Raw genomic sequence first — 21,731 nt, 5'->3', positions numbered from 1 at the left:
GAAGGGAGATAATTGGGGCAGTATATATAGGTCTTTATGAAACATAACAAATGAAAGAGTGAAAAATAGAACCATTGCTAAAACTGAATTATGGCTGGTGAAGTTTATTAAAAGGTAGAAAGGGGAGGGAGGGACAGGGAATGATCTAGGCTTGCCAGAAGGTAGAGGAGAAGTCATCTATGAGAAAGAGAAAGTAATGGAAAAGTTTATGAGTATGGAAACAATGTAACAGTCAGAAATAGAAAGTACTGAGGAACAGAATTCTGTCCCACACTATTCTGCATTTAATCAGTTTTATTTTTGTTAATGAGACTTTCTCATTACTCCTTCACATCTGAGCTTAAAACTTTGGTATGATAATGGATTCTTCCTCTTTAATCTTTCACTTTGCTCCACTAATTCATTCATCTTTTTTGTTAATACAGTACTTTCACATTTCTTTGCTCTTCTCGCAGTCCTTTATCATTGTCCTGTTTGAGTACTGTAATAGCATCTGAAATGGTCTCACTGCCTTCTTCCTCTCTCTTCTATTCAATCTAAGGTATTACTTCCAGACTTATATAGTCTGATCATGAATTCTGTGACCTGCCCCCAATTTCTAGTCAAGTGTAATGTTTAACTCCACCCAAAGCCCTTCTTTTTGAGCCCACCACATTCATTCACTTCTTACCCTTTTCCCTAGACTGTCTTCCCTATGCTGTCATCGTCCATGTCTTTGTACTTGTCACTCCATGTCTATATCCCTATTCAAATCTTGGCCTATTTTGTAATACCTAGCTTAGAGCCCACTTTTTCTGTAACGGTTTTTTTCTCTTTGGAATTGTACCACAGAGTATATTCTACCTTTTATTTTTTATTTTTACATAACAATTTGGAAAAGTTTTCAGTTTTGGGGGCCACATAAACTTGAATTCTGGTCTTTCATTTTCTAAGTAGAACCTTTGGGTGGTCAGTGTTCTTTGTTTCACTTTGATCACCTGCAAAATTGAGATGTTAGCTTTAACCTCATCAAGTTCTCATTTAGGTTAAAGTATTCAGCATGATGCTGCTTCATGTAGTATAAATAAAAATAGCAGGTGTTGCATGAATATTTGTGGAAAGAGACGCTGAGATTAAGTCCAGCAAGCAGGATGAGTGGCCAGCAACGAACGGAGGGCTGTAGCTTTCTCTGGTTATCAGCGATTGTTCACAGCCCGACCATTCCTTTTATTGAGTTGCAGAAAAGACTTTTTTAAAGTAAAACTAAATAGAAACTAAAAAGGCTTACATAGTAACAAACATTCTTTCCACTAAAAGGGATATACATTAACCTATAGAACTACAGAACTAAAAGGCTTACGTGATTCCACTAAGAGGGATAAACATTAACCTACAGGGCTACAGAGCAAAGCGGTAAATCACAAAGGTCCAGGGGTCTGTTCCACATCCGATATAGTTGCTATGGGAGAGGAGACACTAATTTTCAAGCTTCTTTGTTCTTAGAGACTTGTAAACCGGCCCCCAAGAATTGTGTGCGAGTAAGGGTCCAAGGGTCTGCACCATTCAACGTTATCACTATGGGAAGGAGGCTTAGGTCTTCAGCCCTCTTTGTTCTCTGGATTCCGTGACTCAGTCACCAGGAGCCACATGTAGCTGCTGGCGTCAGCAAGACTCGCTTGCAAGTTCTTGCAGGCTGAGATCACAGGACACCTGGGTAGGGGGGCCCGCTTGCAGGCCCCCCGGCAGTGGGCTTGTGACTTTCGCCTACAAGCAGGTAATAGTAAATTTAATTTGAATATACATGTTCCCCCAACATGTTTAATCTTCTTTTGGTTGCAGTTCCAGAAGAAAACCACACAAAAAGCAGCAATAATTTGATTTTTTTTAATTGTAGCTTTATTGTTTTTTTCTTTAATTATAAAAGTAATAAATTCAGTACCTTTAGTTTCTGAGGCAGAGTGCCCAAGAAAGTAACAAATCTGTAAGATCTCTCACCAACTGAATTGCCATGCTGATGAAACTTACTGGGAAGCCATCCCGTGGGGATGATGACAACCTAAATTCACTGGAGGGTGAGTAGGGTCAGACTATAGTGATGCCTGGGATGAGATCTGGACAGATGCCTAGGGCCCAAAATTTAAGATATCACTCATCTCAGAATGTTGTGCCATAGGCATCTCTTTTGTCTCACCATAATCTCAGTTTGTGAGGAAGCGATAGTGTGTGCCATTGGGTGTCCTATGTCACAGGAACAAGCCTCGAGGTGCACACTGGAACCTGGAAGAAAAGCCCCTTCTTCCTCTAGAGTACTTCCAGAGCCCTCTACTGACAAAGCTTAATTTGGTACTAGCTGGTAAGAGAAATGTTCCTGTAACTGAAGCAGGGCAGTATAAAGTGAAGTGGGAGCTGAAAGGCCATAAATGTGTAACTAATTCAACCATTATAATTAATAGGTTTTCCTAACTGTCTTGTTAAACTCTGGTCTCAAAATAGATAAGTTTGGAAATGACATAGGAGGTCTTCCAGAAAGTATCCAGCCATGTAATATGAAAAATAGAGACATTTATTAAAGAAGATACAATATACAAGAAACATTGTACAGAGGAAAATGACACCTCAGTCCTTTTCAAAGTAGGCACCTTGGGACGTCACACAGTTCTCCCAATCATTATCAGCTGCCCTGTCGTATTTTCTTGAGTTTCATTGACAGTCTGAAATCTCTTCCCTTTCAAAGGTGGTTTTAGTTTTGGGAAAAAGCTAGAAATCTCTCAGAGCGCCAAATCTGGGCTGTAGGGGACTGAGTCACCTGGGTGATTTGATGTTTCGCCAGAAATCTCTGCATGAGACATGATGCATGAGCGGACACATTTTCATGATGAAGCTGCCACTTGCCCGTTGCACATAGCTGCAGCCTTCGAAAGCATCCCTAGTTTCCACAGAGGAATGTTCAAGCTTAGTGCAAAATTTGATGCAGATTTGTTGCTCTACTTGCTCAGTCATTTTGAATGTGATGGCCACACAGTACACATGGTCACTCAACAATGTCTACCACCCTCACTGACTAGCACAGTGAGGTCGTCACTGTTCACATATGTGCATTCCAGTCCACTCTCATTGGCTCCCAGGTTACATCGATGTCATGCATACTGTTCTCCTTATATTAACAATGGCTGGATGTCTTCCTGACGGACCTTGTACACCATTTTGTCTGCCTTAGATAATCTTCATACACATTAGTCCTGAGAAATCCTATGGTAAAGAAAACTTGTAATTTAGTTCGATCGTGAAACTTTTCTATTGGAAGGCCTGTTACCATGTTGCAGGTATGTAGTATTATATAGGATACCATTCTAAAGACATTCTCCCAAAAATTAGAATTAAGAATGCCCAGTATCACAATTGTTACTTAGCATAGCTCTCTGGAATTTCTGACTGTTGCATTAAGAAATAAAAGGATTTGGTGTGTAATTATTAGAAGGAAGAAAACAATATTATTTGTGGGTAATATGATTGTCACTCAGAAGTCCCAAGAAAATAATTTGAAGGGGGGAAAGAAGGGGAAGGGTTTAGTCAAGGAACTAGTATAAATAACCCATGGACATGAACAACAGGGTAACAGGGTGGGAATGGACTGTGGGAGAAGGGGTGGGTAGGGTAGGGGAGGAGCAATGGGGGAAAAAGTGGGACAACTGTAATAGGAAAAAAACAATAAATAAATTAAAAAATAATAATTTGAAAGACTGTTAAAACTAATAAGTGAGTTTAGTGGGATGGCTGATTAAAAGGTTATCATTAAAACCTCAGTAGCATTCTCTAATCCCAGGCATAGCAGTATAAATATTATTATTAGAAAAGTGATCTTTTGTGTTTGATAACAAGAACAAAAAAAACCTAATAAACTTAATTAAGAAACAGGCAGAACCTATGGAAGGGAAAGTTTACAACTTTACTGGGCCAATTTTGTGGCAAAAAAAGACTTGAATAAGGAGAGAGGTGTACCATGTTTCTGAATATTGTAAAGAAGTAAATTCTTGAAGAATTAGTAAATAGTAAATTTAATGAAATTCTTCTATCAAAGCAGCAAAGGAATTAGAACTTGGCCCAAAAAACTGATTAATGAACATGACAGTTTATGAATGGAAGAATACAGGTAGGTAGAAAACACGTGTGGGAAAAAATGTTTATTCTCACTAGTAAACTACCAAATAAGACAAATATTTATTTATTTTTTCTTGCTGGACTCTAGAGTACTCACATTGAGCTTCACTTCATTGACAAGATTCTTTTTAAATACCAAGTGATAGAGATTAAAAGAATAATATTCAGAGTAGTCAATGATATGTTCCTGGAATATAAATAAATATAGTTGTTTTGGAGGGGAGTTTTATAATTAAATCAGAATCCTTAAGAATTTGCTTTATCTTTGATATAGCATTTCAACCTCTGGAAATTTATATCAAGGAAATAACCATGAACGTGTATAAAAATATTATCTATAGTCTTACTATAATGTCTTAATAGTGTAACATTACAGGTAACTGAAATGATTAGTATGAAATTGGTTGGAATCATTATATGGCACATTAAAAAATAATGTAATAAAAGAATATTAAATACTTCAGATAATAGTCACAATATAGCGTTAAAATATGAGAGGAGAGACTTCCGGCCAAGATGGAGGCCTAGACAGACATGCTGCATCTCCTTTCAAACTAAGAAGGCCTACAACTACCTCAAAACTAGAGATAACCAGAAGTTCCAGAAAGTTGAACTTCATGGAAGTCCAACAAGCAAAGATATAAAGAAGAAATACTCATCAGACAGGTAGGAGTGGGGGAGCTGGGGCAGAAAGGACATGGTGTGGTGGCGGTGGCAGCGGCAGGCCAGTGGGAAGCGCAGTCACGTTTTAAAAAGTCAGGAGGGACACCTGGGGAGTACGCCCAGCACCAGACCAGACCGCGCAGCTTCCAGTCCCAGCGTCGGGGAAAATAAAGCCTCATTGCTTTTGACTGTGCAAACCAGTGGAGGTTGGTGCGGAGGAAGTAACTGCTGGTCTCTCAGCAGAGTCTTCTTGTTTCCCCCACGGTCCTAGAACATCTGCAGACCAACCCACTCTGGGAAAAACAGCCAGGGCAATAGCTAGAGGGGCAGCAGTCCCATATGAAGTGGGAGAAATGCCTGGAAAAGGGGCGACTACTGAGGAAGTGACATTGTTCCCTCTCAGACCCCTCCCCCACAAACAGCACCACAACGTGTGAAACTGATCACCCTGTACTGACGAATCCCTAAGGCTCCGCCCCTTAGAATATAACAGGAGCGATAGCTCTACCTAAGACACAGGCAAACAAACACAGGAACCTGTAAAGATGAGGAGACAGAAGTATGGTCCAAAAGGGGGAACGGATCAAGGTTCCAGTGGAAGAACTAAGAGATGGGGAGGTAGCCAACCTAACGAGGAGAGAGCCAGCCCAACAGACGCAGAGTTCAAAACACTGGTGGTGATGCTCACAGGCTTCACAAATATGCTTAAGTATGGCAGACGCATAAGAGAAGAAGTGAAAGCTATGCTAAATGAAACGAAGGAAAATCCACACAAAACCAATGGTGAAGGGAAGGAAACTGGCATTCAGATCAATGATTTGGAACATAAGGAAGATAAAAACAGTCAACCAGTACAGAGTGAGGAAACAAGAATTGAGAAAAATGAGGAGATGCTTAGGAACCTCTGGGACAACTTTAAATGTGCCAACATCCAAACCATAGGGATGCCAGAAGGAGAAGAGGAAGAGCAAGAAATTGAAAACTTAAGTGATAAAATAATGAAGGAAAACTTGAATTTGACAAAGGAAATAGACGTACAAGTCCAGGAAGCACAGAGAGTCCCAAACAAGCTAGACCCAAAGAGGACCACACCAAGACATCATATTAAAATGCCAAAGGTTATAGATAAAGAGAGAATCTTAAAAGCGTCAAGAGAAAAGAAGAGAGTTACCTACAAAGGGGTGCCTTTAAGACTATTAGCTGATTTCTCAAAAGAAACTTTGCAGGCAAGAAGGGACTGGCAAGAAGTATTCAAGCTGATGAAAAGCAAGGGCTTACAACCAAGAATACACTATCCAGCAAAGCTATCATTTAGAATGGAAGGGCAGATAAAGTGCTTCCCAGACAAGGTAAAGCTGAAGGAGCTCATCATCACCAAGCCATTATTATATGAAATGTCAAAGGGACTAACTTAAGAAAAAGAAGATCAAAATTAGGAACACTAAAATGACAACAAACTCTCAACTATCAACCAATGAATCTAAAAAATAAAAACAAAATCCAACTAAGCAAACCAGAAGAGGAACAGAATCATAGTTATGGGGATCATTTGGAGGGTTATTAGCTTTGAAGGCAAAGGGGGGAGAATGGGGAAATAGTGCAGGGAATAAGAAGCATAATTGGTTGGTACAAAACAGACGGGAAATTAAGAATAATATAGGAAAGGGTGAAGCAGAAGAACTTTTATGTACAATCCACGGACATGAACTAAGGGGTTTGGGATTGCTGGAAGGAAGGTGGGTACTGGGCAGAGGGGAGCAAAGGGGAAAAAATTGGGACTACTATAAGAACATAATCAATGAAATATACTTAAAAATATATATGAGGGGGGATCCAAAAATTACTGGAATTATATTCTGGATTGCGGGCTCCTGGGAGTATAGGGTGTCCCCTTTAGGTGAGTGTTCTAGGAACCCATCTGTATCAGTGTACCAACTGTGAGAGACTGCATTCGGCTTCAGTGAATTTTTTAAGACTCAGCTCCTTTGCCCATTTCATGATGGATGATTCATGAGCAAACCTGCCCACACTATGCTGACTGTTCAGCAGTTTTTGACCAAAAATGACATGACCCCTGTGCCCCACTCCCCATATTAACCCAATCTTTCCCCCAGCAACTTTGTTTTGTTTACCCCTCTGAAAAAAGTCCTCAAAAGGAAACATTGTTGCAGATGTGGAAAAGGTAAAACAAAAAATGGCAGAAGCACTAAAAGTGCTTGGATGAGTTCAAAAACTGTTTCAAGCAGTGGAAAAAAATTCTCGATAGGTGTATTGCATCAAATGGAGAGTACTTTGAGGGTGACTGAAGCTTAAATGTGTAAGAATAAATACACAATTTTTTATAAATAACTTCTGGTTTTTGGAGGTCCTCCCTCCATAGACTACAAACAAGTACATAGAATAGGAAGTGTGGTTGTGCTGGAAGATTGACTTAGTCTAACTTCTAGGCATTTAAATTATGATTTACCTCATGTGATAGTCTTTGGAGTTGCTTAAAAATAGCTGAAACTAAAAATGTTAACTTTAAATGTACATACCCAAAAGACAAGACTAGAAAGACAGAATGTTAGTAGTGGTTAACTCTAGTTGGTTGGAATAATGGGTAACGTAAATTTATGTTGCCAAGTGTTCTGCAGTGAGCATGTTTATTTTTTCATAATTAGAAAAAGTAAGATACATAATGGAAAAGCAAAGTCAGTAATATCACAAGCCACAGAGATTAAAATATGTTTATTGGGTGTGGGGTTGCTGGGTGGAGAGGGGCAAAGGGGGGGAAATTGGGACAATTGTAATAGCATAATCAGTAAAATTAATTTTAAAAAGAAAATATGTCCATTGGAACTCACTGGGGACTTGAGCAAAAGCAGTTTGAATACAGTAGGACTGAAAATAAAGAAGCTAGATTGCAATGTAGTAAGTAAATAGGAGATAAAGATAGTGATTCCACTCTAGATCAGCACCATCAGTAGAAATTAAAATGTGAGCCATATATTAATAATATATTTTGATTAACCCAATATATCCAAAATATCCTTGCAACATAATAATATAAAATTATTTATGAAGTATTGTACATTTCGTTACATCTCATCACTTCAGTCATTTTTCAAGTACTCAATAACCACGTGTGATTAGTGTCCAAAATGTTGCACAGGGAAAGTTGAGATTGTCCTGTTAAGAAAGTAATGCCAAAGAGAGAGGATTAGCTATAGGGGAAATGTTAAAATTCTCTAGTCCTTTGCAATTTATTACTGCAACAGAACCCTTTCCACTGCAACTTACTGCTTCTTTAAAAATGAGATATTTTATGTCGTCGTCGTCGTCGGCAGCCGTCCGTCTCGAGAGACGATGGTGTAGCTTCTTAAGAGTCTATCTGCACCGCCGAGAATGGTTGTGCAGTCCGACTCGGGAGTGACACAGTATCTGTCTCCTCCCGTGTTGAATCGACATCTTGTGATGACGCTGGAGTGTCCTCTCCAGTGAAGCTGAAGCTACAGAGCCTCGAGAGACGATGGTGTAGCTTCTTAAGAGTCTATCTGCACCGCCGAGAATGGCTGTGCAGTCCGACTCGGGAGTGACACGGTATCTGTCTCCTCCCATGTTGAATCGACATCTTGCGATGACGCTGGAGTGTCCTCTCCAGTGGAGCTGAAGCTACAGAGCCTGGGCAGGGTGATATGGAGGGTCTGCTGTTGCCCATGCAGCAGACTCCCCCTCTCTTCGCAGCTGAAGGGCCCAAGGGAAAGACGGAGTCAATACAGCTTGGCTTCAGGTGCGCCGCAGGAGTTGCCGGTGTTGACTACACGTCAAACCACCTTAGGGACTCCGGCTCTGGATTTTCTGTCGGGGTTTACTCCCTTAGCCTTTCCCCTAAAGAGGTATGCCGCAAGGCAGCGGAGGTTTTTTGGAATCAGAGTTTTCCTTCTCTGATGTGCCCTGACTGGAAGATCGAACCAGCGACGCTTAGCTCGCAGGCCGACACTCAATCCACTGAGCCAAACCAGCCAGGGGAGATATTTTATGTAATTATATGTATATAAGTAATACTATAGAATATCTTGTGACATGTGTGCCCCTCAGTTGCATTCTTAGATTGATGTTTTTTCTTTTTTCCCTACAGGTTTTGGGAAGAATAGTCTGAGTCATAGAGGAAGAATAATGCCTGGAAAGAGATGTCCTTATGGAGTCATCACTGGCCTTGCAGCTAGGAAAACAACTGGAATTCGAAAAGGGATGAGTCCTATGAATCGGCCACCTCTAAGTGACAAGGTAGGATGATGGCTTGATTTTGGGTATTTGTACTAATATTTTGTGAATGACCTTGAGAAAGCATTTTATTTGAGTATTTTCATTTTTTTACATAGTACTTTGGGGTTTTTGTAATTAATTAAACGAGATAAAAATCATTGTTATTCATGAGCAATACCTAAATTTCCACATTCTTAACCTTTTGAGTGCCAGTGTCGCTGTGAATGACGCTGACAAATTTTCCCAAAAGTGCCAGCATCACTCCCAGCGACTCTTTTCAATGGCTATAAATGTAAATAACAATGGAAAAATTTGTATTTTATATTTTGTTCTCTTTTTTGTACCTCAGGTTATATATTGATATAACTTTTTCTCATGTTGATTTAAATTTTGAATTTTTATCTTGTTCAAATACTGACATACTAATTCTGTTATAATTTTTACTTCATTTTAAACAGTTCTTTTAATTTCATTTATCTTTGCAATAATCATCGAAACTCTATGCAGTGTGCATGATTTGATGCTTTACGTGTATTTGGATGAAAGAAGAACACTAAAGTATTGGAAGAAGGTTGTGTTCAGTGTATTATCAAGAATGCTGCTAAATGCATACATTCTTTATAAGGAAATTTTTTTAGGTGGGAACAAACAAATATCTCGATTGAACTTCAACACCTCCATAATAGAAGAGCTTGCCAGAGAATGGCATGAGGTTAGAGACACTGTTAAGTAAGTCCCTTTGACATTTCATATAATAATGGTTTGGTGATGATGAGCTCCTTTAGCTTCACCTTGTCTGGGAAGCACTTCATCTGCCCTTCCATTCCAAATGATAGCCTTGCTGGATAGTGTAATCCTGGTTGCAGGTTGCCTTTCATCACATTGAATACTGCTTGCCAGTCCCTTCTTGCCTGCAAAGTGTCCTCTGAGAAATCAGCTGATAGTCCTGTAGGCACCCCCCTGTAGGCAACTCTCCGCCTCTCTCTTGCTGCCCCCAGGACTCTGTCTTTTCTTTCACCTTTGGCATCTCAGCCATGATGCGTCCTGGTGTGGTCCCCTCTGGGTCCAGCTCACCTGGGACCTTCCGTGCTTCCTGGACCTGTATGTCCAGCTCCATCTTTTTTTCAATTCTTGCTTCCTCATTCTGCACTAGTTAACTGTTTTTTTCTTCCTTATGTTCCAAATCATTGATTTGAACCCCGGTTTCCTTCCCTTCACCATTGGTTTTGTGTGGATTTTCCTTCGTTTCACTTGCATAGTCTTCACTTCTTCTCTTATGCATTTGCCATATTCGAGCATATCTGTCAAGCCTGTGAGCATCTTTATCACCAGTGTTTTAAATTCTGCATCTGTTAGGTTGTCTATCTCCTCATCTGTGAGGTTGGCTATCTCCTTGTTGCTTAGTTCTCCCACTGGAACCTTGATTCGTTCCCCCTTTTGGGCCATACTTCTCTGTCTCCTCATTCTGACAGGCTCCTGTGTTTGCCTCTGCGTCCCAGGTAGAGCTGTCGCTCCTGTTACGTTGTAAGGGGCGGAGCCTTAGGGATTTGTTAGTACAGGGCGACCTGTTTCACCATGTTCTGATGCTGTATGTGGGGGAGGGGTCTGAGAGGGAACAATGCCACCAGCCCAGCACTTGCCCCTTTTCCAGGCACCTCTTCCCCTTCCGCACCGGACCGGCGCCCCTCTAGCTGCTGCCCTGGCCATTGTTCCCAGAATGGGAGGGTCTGCAGACGTTGTAGGGCTGTGGGGGCGCTTTAAACAAGCAGACTCTGCTGAAACTGGAAATTTCTGCCTCCACCCCAACCCCCACTGGTCTGCACAGTCAGAAGCAATGAGGCTTGATTATCCCCGGTGCTGGTACCGTGAGCTGCGAGGTTCACTGAGGAGCTGGGAGTGCTCCCTAGGTGTCCCTCCTGACTTTAAAACGTGTGACTGTGCTTTCCACCGGTGCACCGCTGCGCCGCCTCTGCTGCCACCACACCACATCCTCTCCACCCCTGCTCCGTCCCTCCTACCTGTTTGGATGAGTATTTTTTCTTTATATCTTTGTTTGCTGGACTTCCATGCAGTTTGATTTTCTGGAACTTCTGGTTGTTTCTAGTTTTGAGGTAGTTGTATTCCTTCTTATTTGTGGAGGGAGACACAGCGTGTCTGTCTACACCTCCATCTTGGCTGGAAGTCAAGACACTGTTAACAAATCCGGCAATGAAGTAAATCCACCCGGTCCCTCACACATATATGATGTAAAGATGCTTCCAGAAAGAAAACGAAGATTGTGTAAGGAATGCTCAACACCGGAAAGAAAAAGCAGGTCAAGAACAGTATGTGTGAGATGTGACAAAGGGCTGTACCCAAGATGCATCAATAGCCACAAGTTAATATATAAACATTTTACTATTATCGTATTGTTTTTGCATTTCATTTTTGTTTATAAACTTTTTCACTATTGATATCTATTGAAAAATGTCTCTAGTGTGAATGCTGTTTGTGTTCATTTTTTTTGTACGTTATGAAGTTTGTTTTTTTCAAAAATTTATGCAATATTTGACATACTTTTTGCTTGTTATCCATGTTGCTATGTGTTTTTTCAAATTGTAATTATAAATTTTGTATTATGCCATATATTATACTTAAAAAGCCATATTGAAGGAAAGAATTTACTTTTTCTAAAATAATTGTTATAATAATTGTAATGCAATAATGTTTTTGAGAATACTGCTTACAAAAGAAGAGTGTATTTACTATATGTTATGAAATTTTCAGCCAATTATTATGAATAATAATGTTTTTACAGACATTTTTCATAAACTCTGCATTTCTCAGCAAAATGACCTGGTATTTCTCACACGAATTTTAGCAATTATGCATGGCACTCAAAGGGTTAAATAATATAAAATTATGTTTACAGGTTCCAGAAACTCCACATGTGCACACTTGTGTGTGTGTGTGTATGAGAAAAAGAGAGAGATTTTTAACATATTATTGTGGTATAATTTTATATTACAAAATTTATTTGTTTTAAGCATATAATTTTCAGTGAATTTAAAAAAATTTACCATTATACAATCATCACAACAATCTAATTTTAGAACATTTCTATCACTAAAAGGAAATCTCATGTCCATTTACAGTCGTACCTTATCATCTGTCCCGGGCAACCACTAATCTGCTTTTTGTACATTTTCTATGAATTTGTCTTTTCTGTACATTTCACATAAATGGAATCATACAATAATACTTGGTCAAGTATTTAGCCATGACTGTTTTCAGGTTCATCATGTTGAAGCATGTACCAATATTTCATTCCTTTTTGTTACTGAATAATATTTCATCATATGGATATACATATTTTGTTTCTCCATTCACTAGTTGATGGACAGTTTGGTTGTTTTCACTTTTTAGGTATTATAAATAATGTTGCCATGTACATTTCATTTCTCTTGTGTAGAAAACTGTCTTCTCATTGATATTTTTAACTACAGTTACAATGATTTACCTACCATAAGTTAACTAATTCTCAAATTTTAACTGGTTTTACCTGCATCTTAATGAGTAATTTTGAAATTAGCTAAAGCATTCCTTAGAATAGTTTCACAAATCGTTTTTCTTCTATTTCTTGTTCAGTAGGTGAGCCACCAAGGACTTTAATGTTCTACTCTTCTATCTTTAATCTTTTTGGTTTCTCTGATTATAAAAGTACTATATACTTGTAAAAAATTTCAGAACATTTATTGCTTAAATTATCTTCAGTGTGTGTATTCTGGTTAAGAACCACAACTGTCTTAGATCTCTTATTTAACGTTTCAATTCTGCCACGACCAACAGATTTTCTCTCCTCTAAAACTTTATCACAGATCTTGAAATTAAAAAACATTCATGATATATGGATACTGGAAGAGAGTTTGGGTTTAACTGTTAATAATTACTTGCTCTGGTAAAACTTTTAAGTTACCACATGTAGTCTTTTGAGTTGTGTGAAAATTGAAAATGTTAAATTATAGAATACTAACAATGGTACTGGATTATAAGATTCATATATTCAAGTTTGAATGATTTTTCTTGGCAAAGATATGGTTTGAAATTTGCTGTTTCTTTTAAAAACCCTTTCCTCAACCTGAATATAGATTAATAGACTGATTAGGATACAATATAATAATTATGAAGAGGATTATTTTTCAGCAATTTAGAAAATATCTACATATAAATAACTCATACCATCCTTTTTCATTCTTTACATAAGTCACCTAAATAACTTAATTGGCCTTGAACTGCTATATGTACTTCAAAATTTTACACTTTAAAAAAATTCTAATTAGATTTATTATTTTATCTCTTCCTTATAGTTTTATGTATATTTGTGAGATTTTCTTTCAATAAAAACATATTTTTCCTATCTGTGAAGTGAATAAGTGGAAAAGATTACATACTCACTCACATTACTACTAAATACTAGTAATGTAAATAGAGCAAATAGCTGTGCTAAGAAAGGAATGGTTGTCTCTAAGAATGAATTTTCTTTTTTGTTAGAGAAAGTAAATTTAAAATATCTACCAAGAAGTAAATCTGTGTTTAAGTTATTCAGGGGTTTTGTCAGTGTCAATTCTAAAACTTTTTTGGTTAAAATTTCCCAAAACAGTAGGTATGTTGTGTTTCATAGAACTTTTAACTTACTTCTGATAATACTAAACCGTTTAGTACTTCTGTGAAGTTAAAAAAAAAAATTGTTGCTGTGTGTATGTGTGTGTGTGTGTGCACATATATATACGTATGTATGTTATTTTCTGCTAATAGTAGTTTTAATTGTTTGTTTTGACAGTTAAAAATAATCACTTTATACTATAGAATTTTATTCAGCAATAAAAAGGAATAAATGTTAATACAAAGACAGCAAGGACATATTTCAACATCATGTTAAGCAATAGAAGTCAAACACAAAGGACTATATTGTGTGATTCTACTTACAGTAAATTCTCACTTAACGTTGAGGATAGATTCTTCAACTTTAAGCACAAGGGTTTATTAAAAAAAATTTCCCCGTAGGCTAATTGATATAAACAAGAGTTAGGTTCTGATGGCATCTCATCAACATTATAACAAAATGACATTGAACAAAGCAACTTTATTCCTAGGACATGCTGTGAAATTGTAGAAAAGGAGAAACTATAGTTACAGATCAGTCATTACCTGGAGTAGGAGTCAGGTGAGGGAAGGGAATTGACAGTGGAGGGTCACACAGGAAACATTTTAGAGTGAGGACACTCTTCTATATCTTGGTTATGATTTGGACACACAATTATATATAATTATCCAAATTCATCAAACTGTACACTTAAAATTTTATTGTATGTATGTAATACCTTAATAAAATCAACATTAAAAATAAACTAAATACCTTAATTTCTTTCCTGCAAGGAATAATTTTTTATATCAAAATTATTGTGAAAGAGAGAACACTATTTGGGTTTGGACTGAATCACTGTCCCCCAAATAGCTATATATTTTTTGAATTGCAAATAAATACGTGTTGTCTTTCAAAAAAAATTATATGTATACACACGCACACACACTTATCCGTAGGAATACATTTATACACATACACAAACCTTGAATCCATAGAACACAAATTCATTATGTATTAATGGATTGTTACAGTTCTTTTCCATGTATTTATCATTTAACTAATGTTGACTGAGTACCCACCATGTGCTAGGTGCAATGGATTCTGCAATAACTCAATAGAAAATCCATATCCTCTTTGAGAACACATACAAGCATTAAATAAATTCTCACACAAATAACTATATGATTATAATATGGCAGGTACTTTGAAGGAAAATAACCTGACAACAGCATCATAGGAGCTTACACATTTACCTATGAAAGGGTTCTTGGTGTTATTATTAAAGACAAAATACAAAGCTTGAAATAGGCCATTAGTCTGATATCATAGCATTTCTTTTATACTCCTGGTAATTCTTTATCCCTGTTTTTATATTTATTTCCTTGCCCAATGTTCATGAAAATGAAGATATATTATAATTCTTTAAGTTTTTAGTCCATCTAATATTTATTAAGTACTTTACATAAGCTTAAAATATAAGGGAATTCAGATTAAGATACGGTCCATATTGTCAAGGACTTTTGGAAAGACCTCATGGAAAATAGAGAAACCTGAATTAGGCCTTAATGATGGATTGAATTTATATATGTGGAAGGGAGAAGAAGTCGATATTTCATGTGCTTCTTTTTTTTTAGTATTCAGTAACACATTTTTATTTTTGTAGTTTATTTTATTTTTTTTCATGTGCTTCTTTTCTATGACTTTGAATATTCTTTATTTCTTTTTTCTTTGTAACCATTTCTACTCAGGTTTCTTTGCTTTGAAAACCTCCTTTTTCTTTCTCACACATTTGTTTTGGAACTTGCCCCTCTTACCCTTTACTTGATGTTAAAAACCATGTTTATACAAATGATTCCCTAATTTACATCTCTGATTTTCATTCTCTTGAGCTCCAGACATATGTTTCTCCATCGCCTATGCATCTCCCAGAGCACTTCAAACTGATAAGAGCCAAAGTAGAAAAATTTATTTTTCTGTCCTAATTATTTTGTTGCAAGTATTTTGGGTATAACATGACTGTCTTTTCAGTCATTTCAACTGGAAATATTCAAGCCATTTTAGCTTCTCTGTTTCTGTAATCTGCACATCTAAGCAGTGTCAGTCCCTCTCCCTTCTGCCTCAGAAATGTTTATTGAATAGGTATATAGCAAAAAGCAATCTTACTAACATAGTTTCTTGCCTTCTGAAAGAATATAGAACGATATTTTCCAGCATTAAAAAGGAAGACAAACCTTCTGAGACAAAATGAAGTGCAGAGAAAACCAGTTGCAGTTCTCAAGAGACCTAACCAGTTAAATAGAAAGTAAGTACTCAAATATAAGATAATAATGTTATCCTGCATAAATAAAGATTATACTTCCTGCCTAAGTGTTCAAAGGAATAAATTTTCAGTGATTCTTATAGTTATCTGGTCATTTTCAAGATAGATATTGGGGATGTCTATCTGATCATCCAACATGGAAGCATTTACAAATAGTTTTTCTTATTTCTTAGACCCAGTATTATTGATGAATTTAACTAATTATAAGCTTTAAAAGAAAACATCACTCTGCTGCCTTACCTCTCTTGACATATAGAATAAAATTGCAAAAGGTGATTGTTTTGGTAAAAATACCTCAGCCAGAATCAAAATTAGGAATTCTGAACTCTCACAGTGTATGTTATTTGTGGAAAAAGCACACTAGAAAGAATTCTGTATGAATGCTTCTTAGGCTGAGATTATTTTTATATTAAATTGAAAGCCTATAACAAAACCTTAAAATTTATGACTTATTGTTATGGCATTCTGTTCCTCTGTAGGATAAAGAGGGCACAAAGGAAGTTGACAAACTGTGAAATTTGTTATTTCAGTTTCAAATACTATTTATTCATCTTTTATAGAAGATAATTTAAAACAACAAAAACCCTGAAATAAAGTGTTTGTATAAATAGAATGGCTGGAATTGCAGTTTTACTTAAATATTAACTCTTTTTCTTGAAAATCATTTCAAAAAATACTTTATTTATTTTTTAGAGATAGGTGAAGGGAGGGAGAAAGAAAGGGAGAGAAACATTGATCAGTTCCCTCTCATATGTCCCCAGTTGAGGACCTGGCCCACAATCCAGGCATGTGCCCTGACTGGGAATTTAATCTGCGACCTTTCAGTTTGCAGGATGGTGCCCCACCCACTGAACTACACCAGTCCAGGCTGAAAATCATTTGGTAGTACCTTTTGGAAAAGGGAACTTGTCAATTATATGAGCCATTAATAAGCCCATGTTTGTTGGGCTAGCTAGTGTAATTTTGCATTTGAGTCTCTATGAGATAGGAGATAAGATTAGGCAACATTTAAGCATTTATTTTTAAAAATTAGATAAATATAAAAATGTGTTTTTTATATTTTATCAACTTTCTATAGAAACTAGAAAGGATCGCTAATGGTCAAGTCAAACATAATTAAGAGTACATTGTTCCGTGTATGAGAGAGTGAGCTGTGGAAGATGTAAGTTCTTCTGTGATTTATGTTAATACATAAAATTTCCCAAGTGAGAAAGGAAAACTAGAAAAGATGTCATTTTTCAGAATTTTCTCTTTATTTTTGGTTTTCAGCCATTTTGACTATGATGTGCCTAGGTGTGATTTTCTTTATACTAATCCTATAAATAAATCTGTACTTACATCTTTCACCAAATTTAAGAAATAGCAATAAAATTGTTGTTTTATAAGATCTTCAAAAGAGATCTTTTATGTTTGGAATATTAGAGAGTTGAATATTTGCAAGATAAATTAGCTCAAAATTAACCAGGTTGTTAGGTAATATGCTACAGAGGGAGATATTTGTAAATCAGATCTCTATAACTTCATGTAAATAAGGAAATAATTCAGAGTCTTTATGTTTAGTGTACTTCACATTATCAACCTATGAATTTAACTATTTTTGTGTATTGTTTTCTCAGGATATTTGAAAGTTATTAAATGGCTCAGACTATTCATATATATGTGTTTTGTTTCTTTCCTTTTTTTTTAGAAATAACATTCCAACCAATTATACCAGGAATGGAAATAAATTAAGTCATCAGAAGGACACTCGACAGGCAACTTTTCTTTTCAGAAGAGGCCTAAAGGTACAAAAACCCTTGGCGATGTTTTCGTTTTATCCAAAGGATCCTGGGCATCAATTTTTAGTAGTCCTCGATCATAGGAATGGCCCATGGTTGAAGTTGGAGTTGGGTTTAGCTAATGGAGAACAGGACTTCAGATTAGTTCCCCACCCCACACCCGGCCCCAATTCTCTCTTGTTGTTCTTAATAGCAACAGCTTATAAAAATTTAACATGTTATTTGGGAATAAACCTTTTTTTTACTACTTGTTCAGATGCAGAACCCCAACAAAGAGGTGTTTCCAGAATAGACACATGCCCCTCTCCTATATTCATACACATGTCACACTGGGTTATAAAATTTTGAGACAGCTCTTTGGAATTCAAGTCTTCTGCTTTCTGTGGGATCTATTGCTTTTTTTTTCTCTTTAGGTTCAGGCCCAGTTGAACACAGAACAACTGCTAGACGATGTAGTAGCAAAGAGAACTCGTCAGTAAGTTTCAATTTGTTTTTCAAAATATCATTTGAAAACTCCCAGAATATTAGCAACCCAAAATACTTTGTAACCTAGTCCAAAAGAAATTAAATGAGACCCAAAGTAAATGAACCATTGAGCCTGAAATAAATGAATCCCTTTTTTGTTCTTTTCCCCCTGAAACCTTTTGTATTTTCACGACAGTGTATAAAAGTTTTAGCACCAAATACATTGCTCTATTTTTTTTTTAAAGATTTTATTTATTTATTTTTAGAGAGAGGGAAAGGGAGAGAAAAAGGGAGAGAAACATTAGTGTGTGGTTGTCTCTCACGTGCCCCTGGCTGGAGACATGGCCTGCAACCCAGGCATGTGCCCTGACTGGGAAGTGAACCAGTGACTGTGTGGTTTGCAGGTCGGTGCTCAGTCCACTGAGCCACACACACCAGCCAGGACCATTGTTCTATTTTTAATTTTTTTATTGTCTAATTAATCAATTTTAATGAAATAGCCCTTTATTTTCTATAACTGCTTCTATACAAATGAATCTATTCAGTCAATAAATAGAACAAAATCGAATAGAGCTTTTAGAAAATTTGTAATTCCTTAAAAACATTAGAATATTTTCCCTTTCACATATTCTTTTTTTCCCCTTACCCCTGTTAAGGTTTTTTTTAAATATTTTTTTTGTCTGTTAGAATTGCACTTTCCAAGTATGAGTTATACATTCTAATTCCATCAATATGATCAGGTTTTGAGATTAAACTATTTAAAATTATAGCTACTTTTTGGAAAACAAAACACAGTCATGTTCCAGATATGATGCCAACTAAAATCGGGCATGATTTTGAGCAATCAGAGTATAAGAAAGAGAACTATTTGAACTTGATGATGGCAGTATTCTTTTGCACCGGAGTTGTGACATTGGAAACCATAAGAAAGAAATGATAATCATAGCCTGTATGCTTCTACATGAACAATATTTATATAATTGTAATATAAATGCTATCTGTTTTGAACTTTGAGTATCAACCTATGGAAAAAAGCACAAAATTCTTAATTTAGTAACAGAATATAATGTATATATCAAATTCTGACTGACATAATTATAAAAGTAGAGCTGATAAAAAATGGGAGAAAAGGTGGAAGGAAGGACTTGAGGTACTATTATTCTTTTATACTAAGTGGGGAGGGGATGGTGTCCAGATACAACTGAAAGAAAGATATTTAAGTACCATATTTTTCACACTATACAATGCACCTAGGTTTAGAGGAGAAAAACAAGAAAAAAATATTCTGAACCAAATGGAGTACTAAAATATTTAATAAAATATAACAATAATATTTCAACCATGTAAAGTGAACATTAGTCAACAGCGGTATTAAGAACCATAATCACTGTCATTAACAAATAAGGAGAAACTTTAAGGTTCAAGTACTCTTCTAGTTTTCTGGGAACCCCAGGTCAGGTAATACACATCACCATCTGTGACGCAATATTTGTTCCATAAGACCCACAGACATTTCCCCCCACTTTCAGGGGGAGAAAAAGTGTGTCTTATGGAGCGAAAAATATGGTATATTTTAAGTTATAATGGGAGTAAAATAGTGATACTACCATCAAAACATTTAGAATTGGGTAGGGAAACTAAAGAAGTGTTCTGAGCTAAATTGTAATCATAGTAAGATACTACACAGGCATCTTGTTTAGCAAACTGGAGGTAACCAGCAAGCAGTAAAAACAGGAAAGGTGAAAAGTACTGCCTCTAGGGAGCAAGAAGGGGAGAATAGTGGGGTGAAGGACTTGTTGCTTTTCATCGAAAGCCTTTTTGTATTATTTGTTTTATAAAATGTGTGTATGTTTGTTACGCTGAAAAATATTTAGTAAATTAAAGCATTGATTTCTTACACCCAAGATGCTGTCTTTATGAAAAGCTAAGAAAAGTAGTATCTACTTTGAAAAGTATGTTTTTTATGTTTAATACATTATAGGATTTACAAACTTTATTCTAATGAAGTTTCTGGTTTTTTGTAACTAGATGGCGGACTTCCACCACAAATGGAGGAATTTTGACTGTTTCCATTGATAACCCTGGAGCAGTGCAGTGCCCAGTGTAAGTCTTTTCTTTATTTTACAGAAATTATAAACTCTCAGTATATAAGATAATAGGAAGGTACTAGACTTCTGCTCAGAGTATAATGTCCAAGTTAGGATAAATTGAGACAAGGGTAAAGGTAATATTTGAGGTACAAAATGAAAAATAGTATCGCATAAAGTTATAAGTGAAAGCTCCCTTGATTCCTGGTTCTACTGCCCCAAAGTAACCACTTTTAACAATTTCATTTTTTTTAATCCTCTCCTAAGGATATGTTTATTGATTTAGAGAGAGAGAGGAAGGGGGATGGGGAGAGAAAAACATCCATGTGAGAAAGAAACATCGATTGGTTGCTTCTCCTATGCGCCCAACCAGGGATTGAACCCACAGCCTATGTGCTCTTCCTGGATCGAACCCGCAACCTTCTGGTATATGGGACAACACTCCAACCAACTGAACCACCCAGCCAGGGCAACAATTTTACATTTTTATTTTAAAGTTTGGTGTGTATATAACAAATAATAGATAATCTATTTTTATGTATAATAATAAATAAAACTATATCTACTTGTTCCCTTCTCTTCTTCCAGTATATTTTGAACATTTTTTTAAGTGCCTTCTTTTTAAAGTCTTCATAGAGTGTTCTTTTATCTAGATAACCTTAATTTAGTTAACTATTCCTTTATATTTATTGCATTATAAACTTTCTAAGTGGATGGAGTTTTTGCTCTCTCTAGCCATTTAATGATTGAAATTAGAAGAAGGTAAGCTGGGTCTTTAATAAGACTTCAGAGGTTTTGTTTTAGTAGAAGATCAGGTCTTGGAAATCAGCAATCATTCCAAATTGTTGAAAAGTTTATCGTTCTACTTAAAGAGGTATTCTGTGAATGATTATATATTTTAGTCTCTAAATTCCTCAATTAAGAACCATGTACTTTTTTTTTGAGAACACAAAATAGTTGCCCTAATACATTTGAACATGTGTATAAGTCAAGATGTCTTTATGTTCTAAGTTATTTATTTTTCTTCTTTTGATTATTAAGCTGATTTAATTTAATTTTAATTTGTTTCTAATAGAACTCAGAAACCACGATTAACTCGTACTGCTGTACCCTCATTCTTGACAAAACGGGAGCAATCTGATGTAAAGAAAATTCCTAAAGGTGTTCCCCTACAATTTGACATAAATAGTGTTGGAAAACAGGTAAAATTTCCCCCCTGTATTTCTTTGGGCCATTCTCTGAGAATATTTTAGTTAACACAACAAAATTAATTACATAGGGTGTCCCAAGTCTCCTCAACCCTAGGAATCCACTCATCTGTTTATTTTCTGTCTCTATAGACTTTCCTGTTTTAGACATTTCATATGAATGGGATCATATAATATGTGCTCTTTTGTGACTGGCTTCTT

At 36.3% G+C, this 21,731-nt stretch overlaps 1 protein-coding gene across 1 annotated transcript in view; it reads left to right on the top strand.

The window, feature by feature from the left end:
• FYTTD1 (forty-two-three domain containing 1) overlaps window positions 1-21,731 on the top strand; it is a 36,041-nt gene that overhangs the window by 10,566 nt on the left and 3,744 nt on the right. The window contains exons 3-8 of the mRNA XM_090277952.1: window positions 8,921-9,069; window positions 15,862-15,974; window positions 17,680-17,776; window positions 18,184-18,245; window positions 20,264-20,338; window positions 21,398-21,524. Coding sequence (XP_090134078.1) covers window positions 8,921-9,069; window positions 15,862-15,974; window positions 17,680-17,776; window positions 18,184-18,245; window positions 20,264-20,338; window positions 21,398-21,524 — 623 coding nt within the window. The remainder of the gene's footprint in view (window positions 1-8,920; window positions 9,070-15,861; window positions 15,975-17,679; window positions 17,777-18,183; window positions 18,246-20,263; window positions 20,339-21,397; window positions 21,525-21,731) is intronic.

This window comes from Furipterus horrens, unplaced genomic scaffold, assembly GCF_987537825.1.
Source record: "Furipterus horrens unplaced genomic scaffold, mFurHor1.1.pri manual_scaffold_1, whole genome shotgun sequence".
Classification (NCBI taxonomy): domain Eukaryota; kingdom Metazoa; phylum Chordata; class Mammalia; order Chiroptera; family Furipteridae; genus Furipterus; species Furipterus horrens.
The sequence above is the reverse complement of the archived record's forward strand: the minus strand, read 5'-3'. Positions and strand labels throughout refer to the sequence as shown.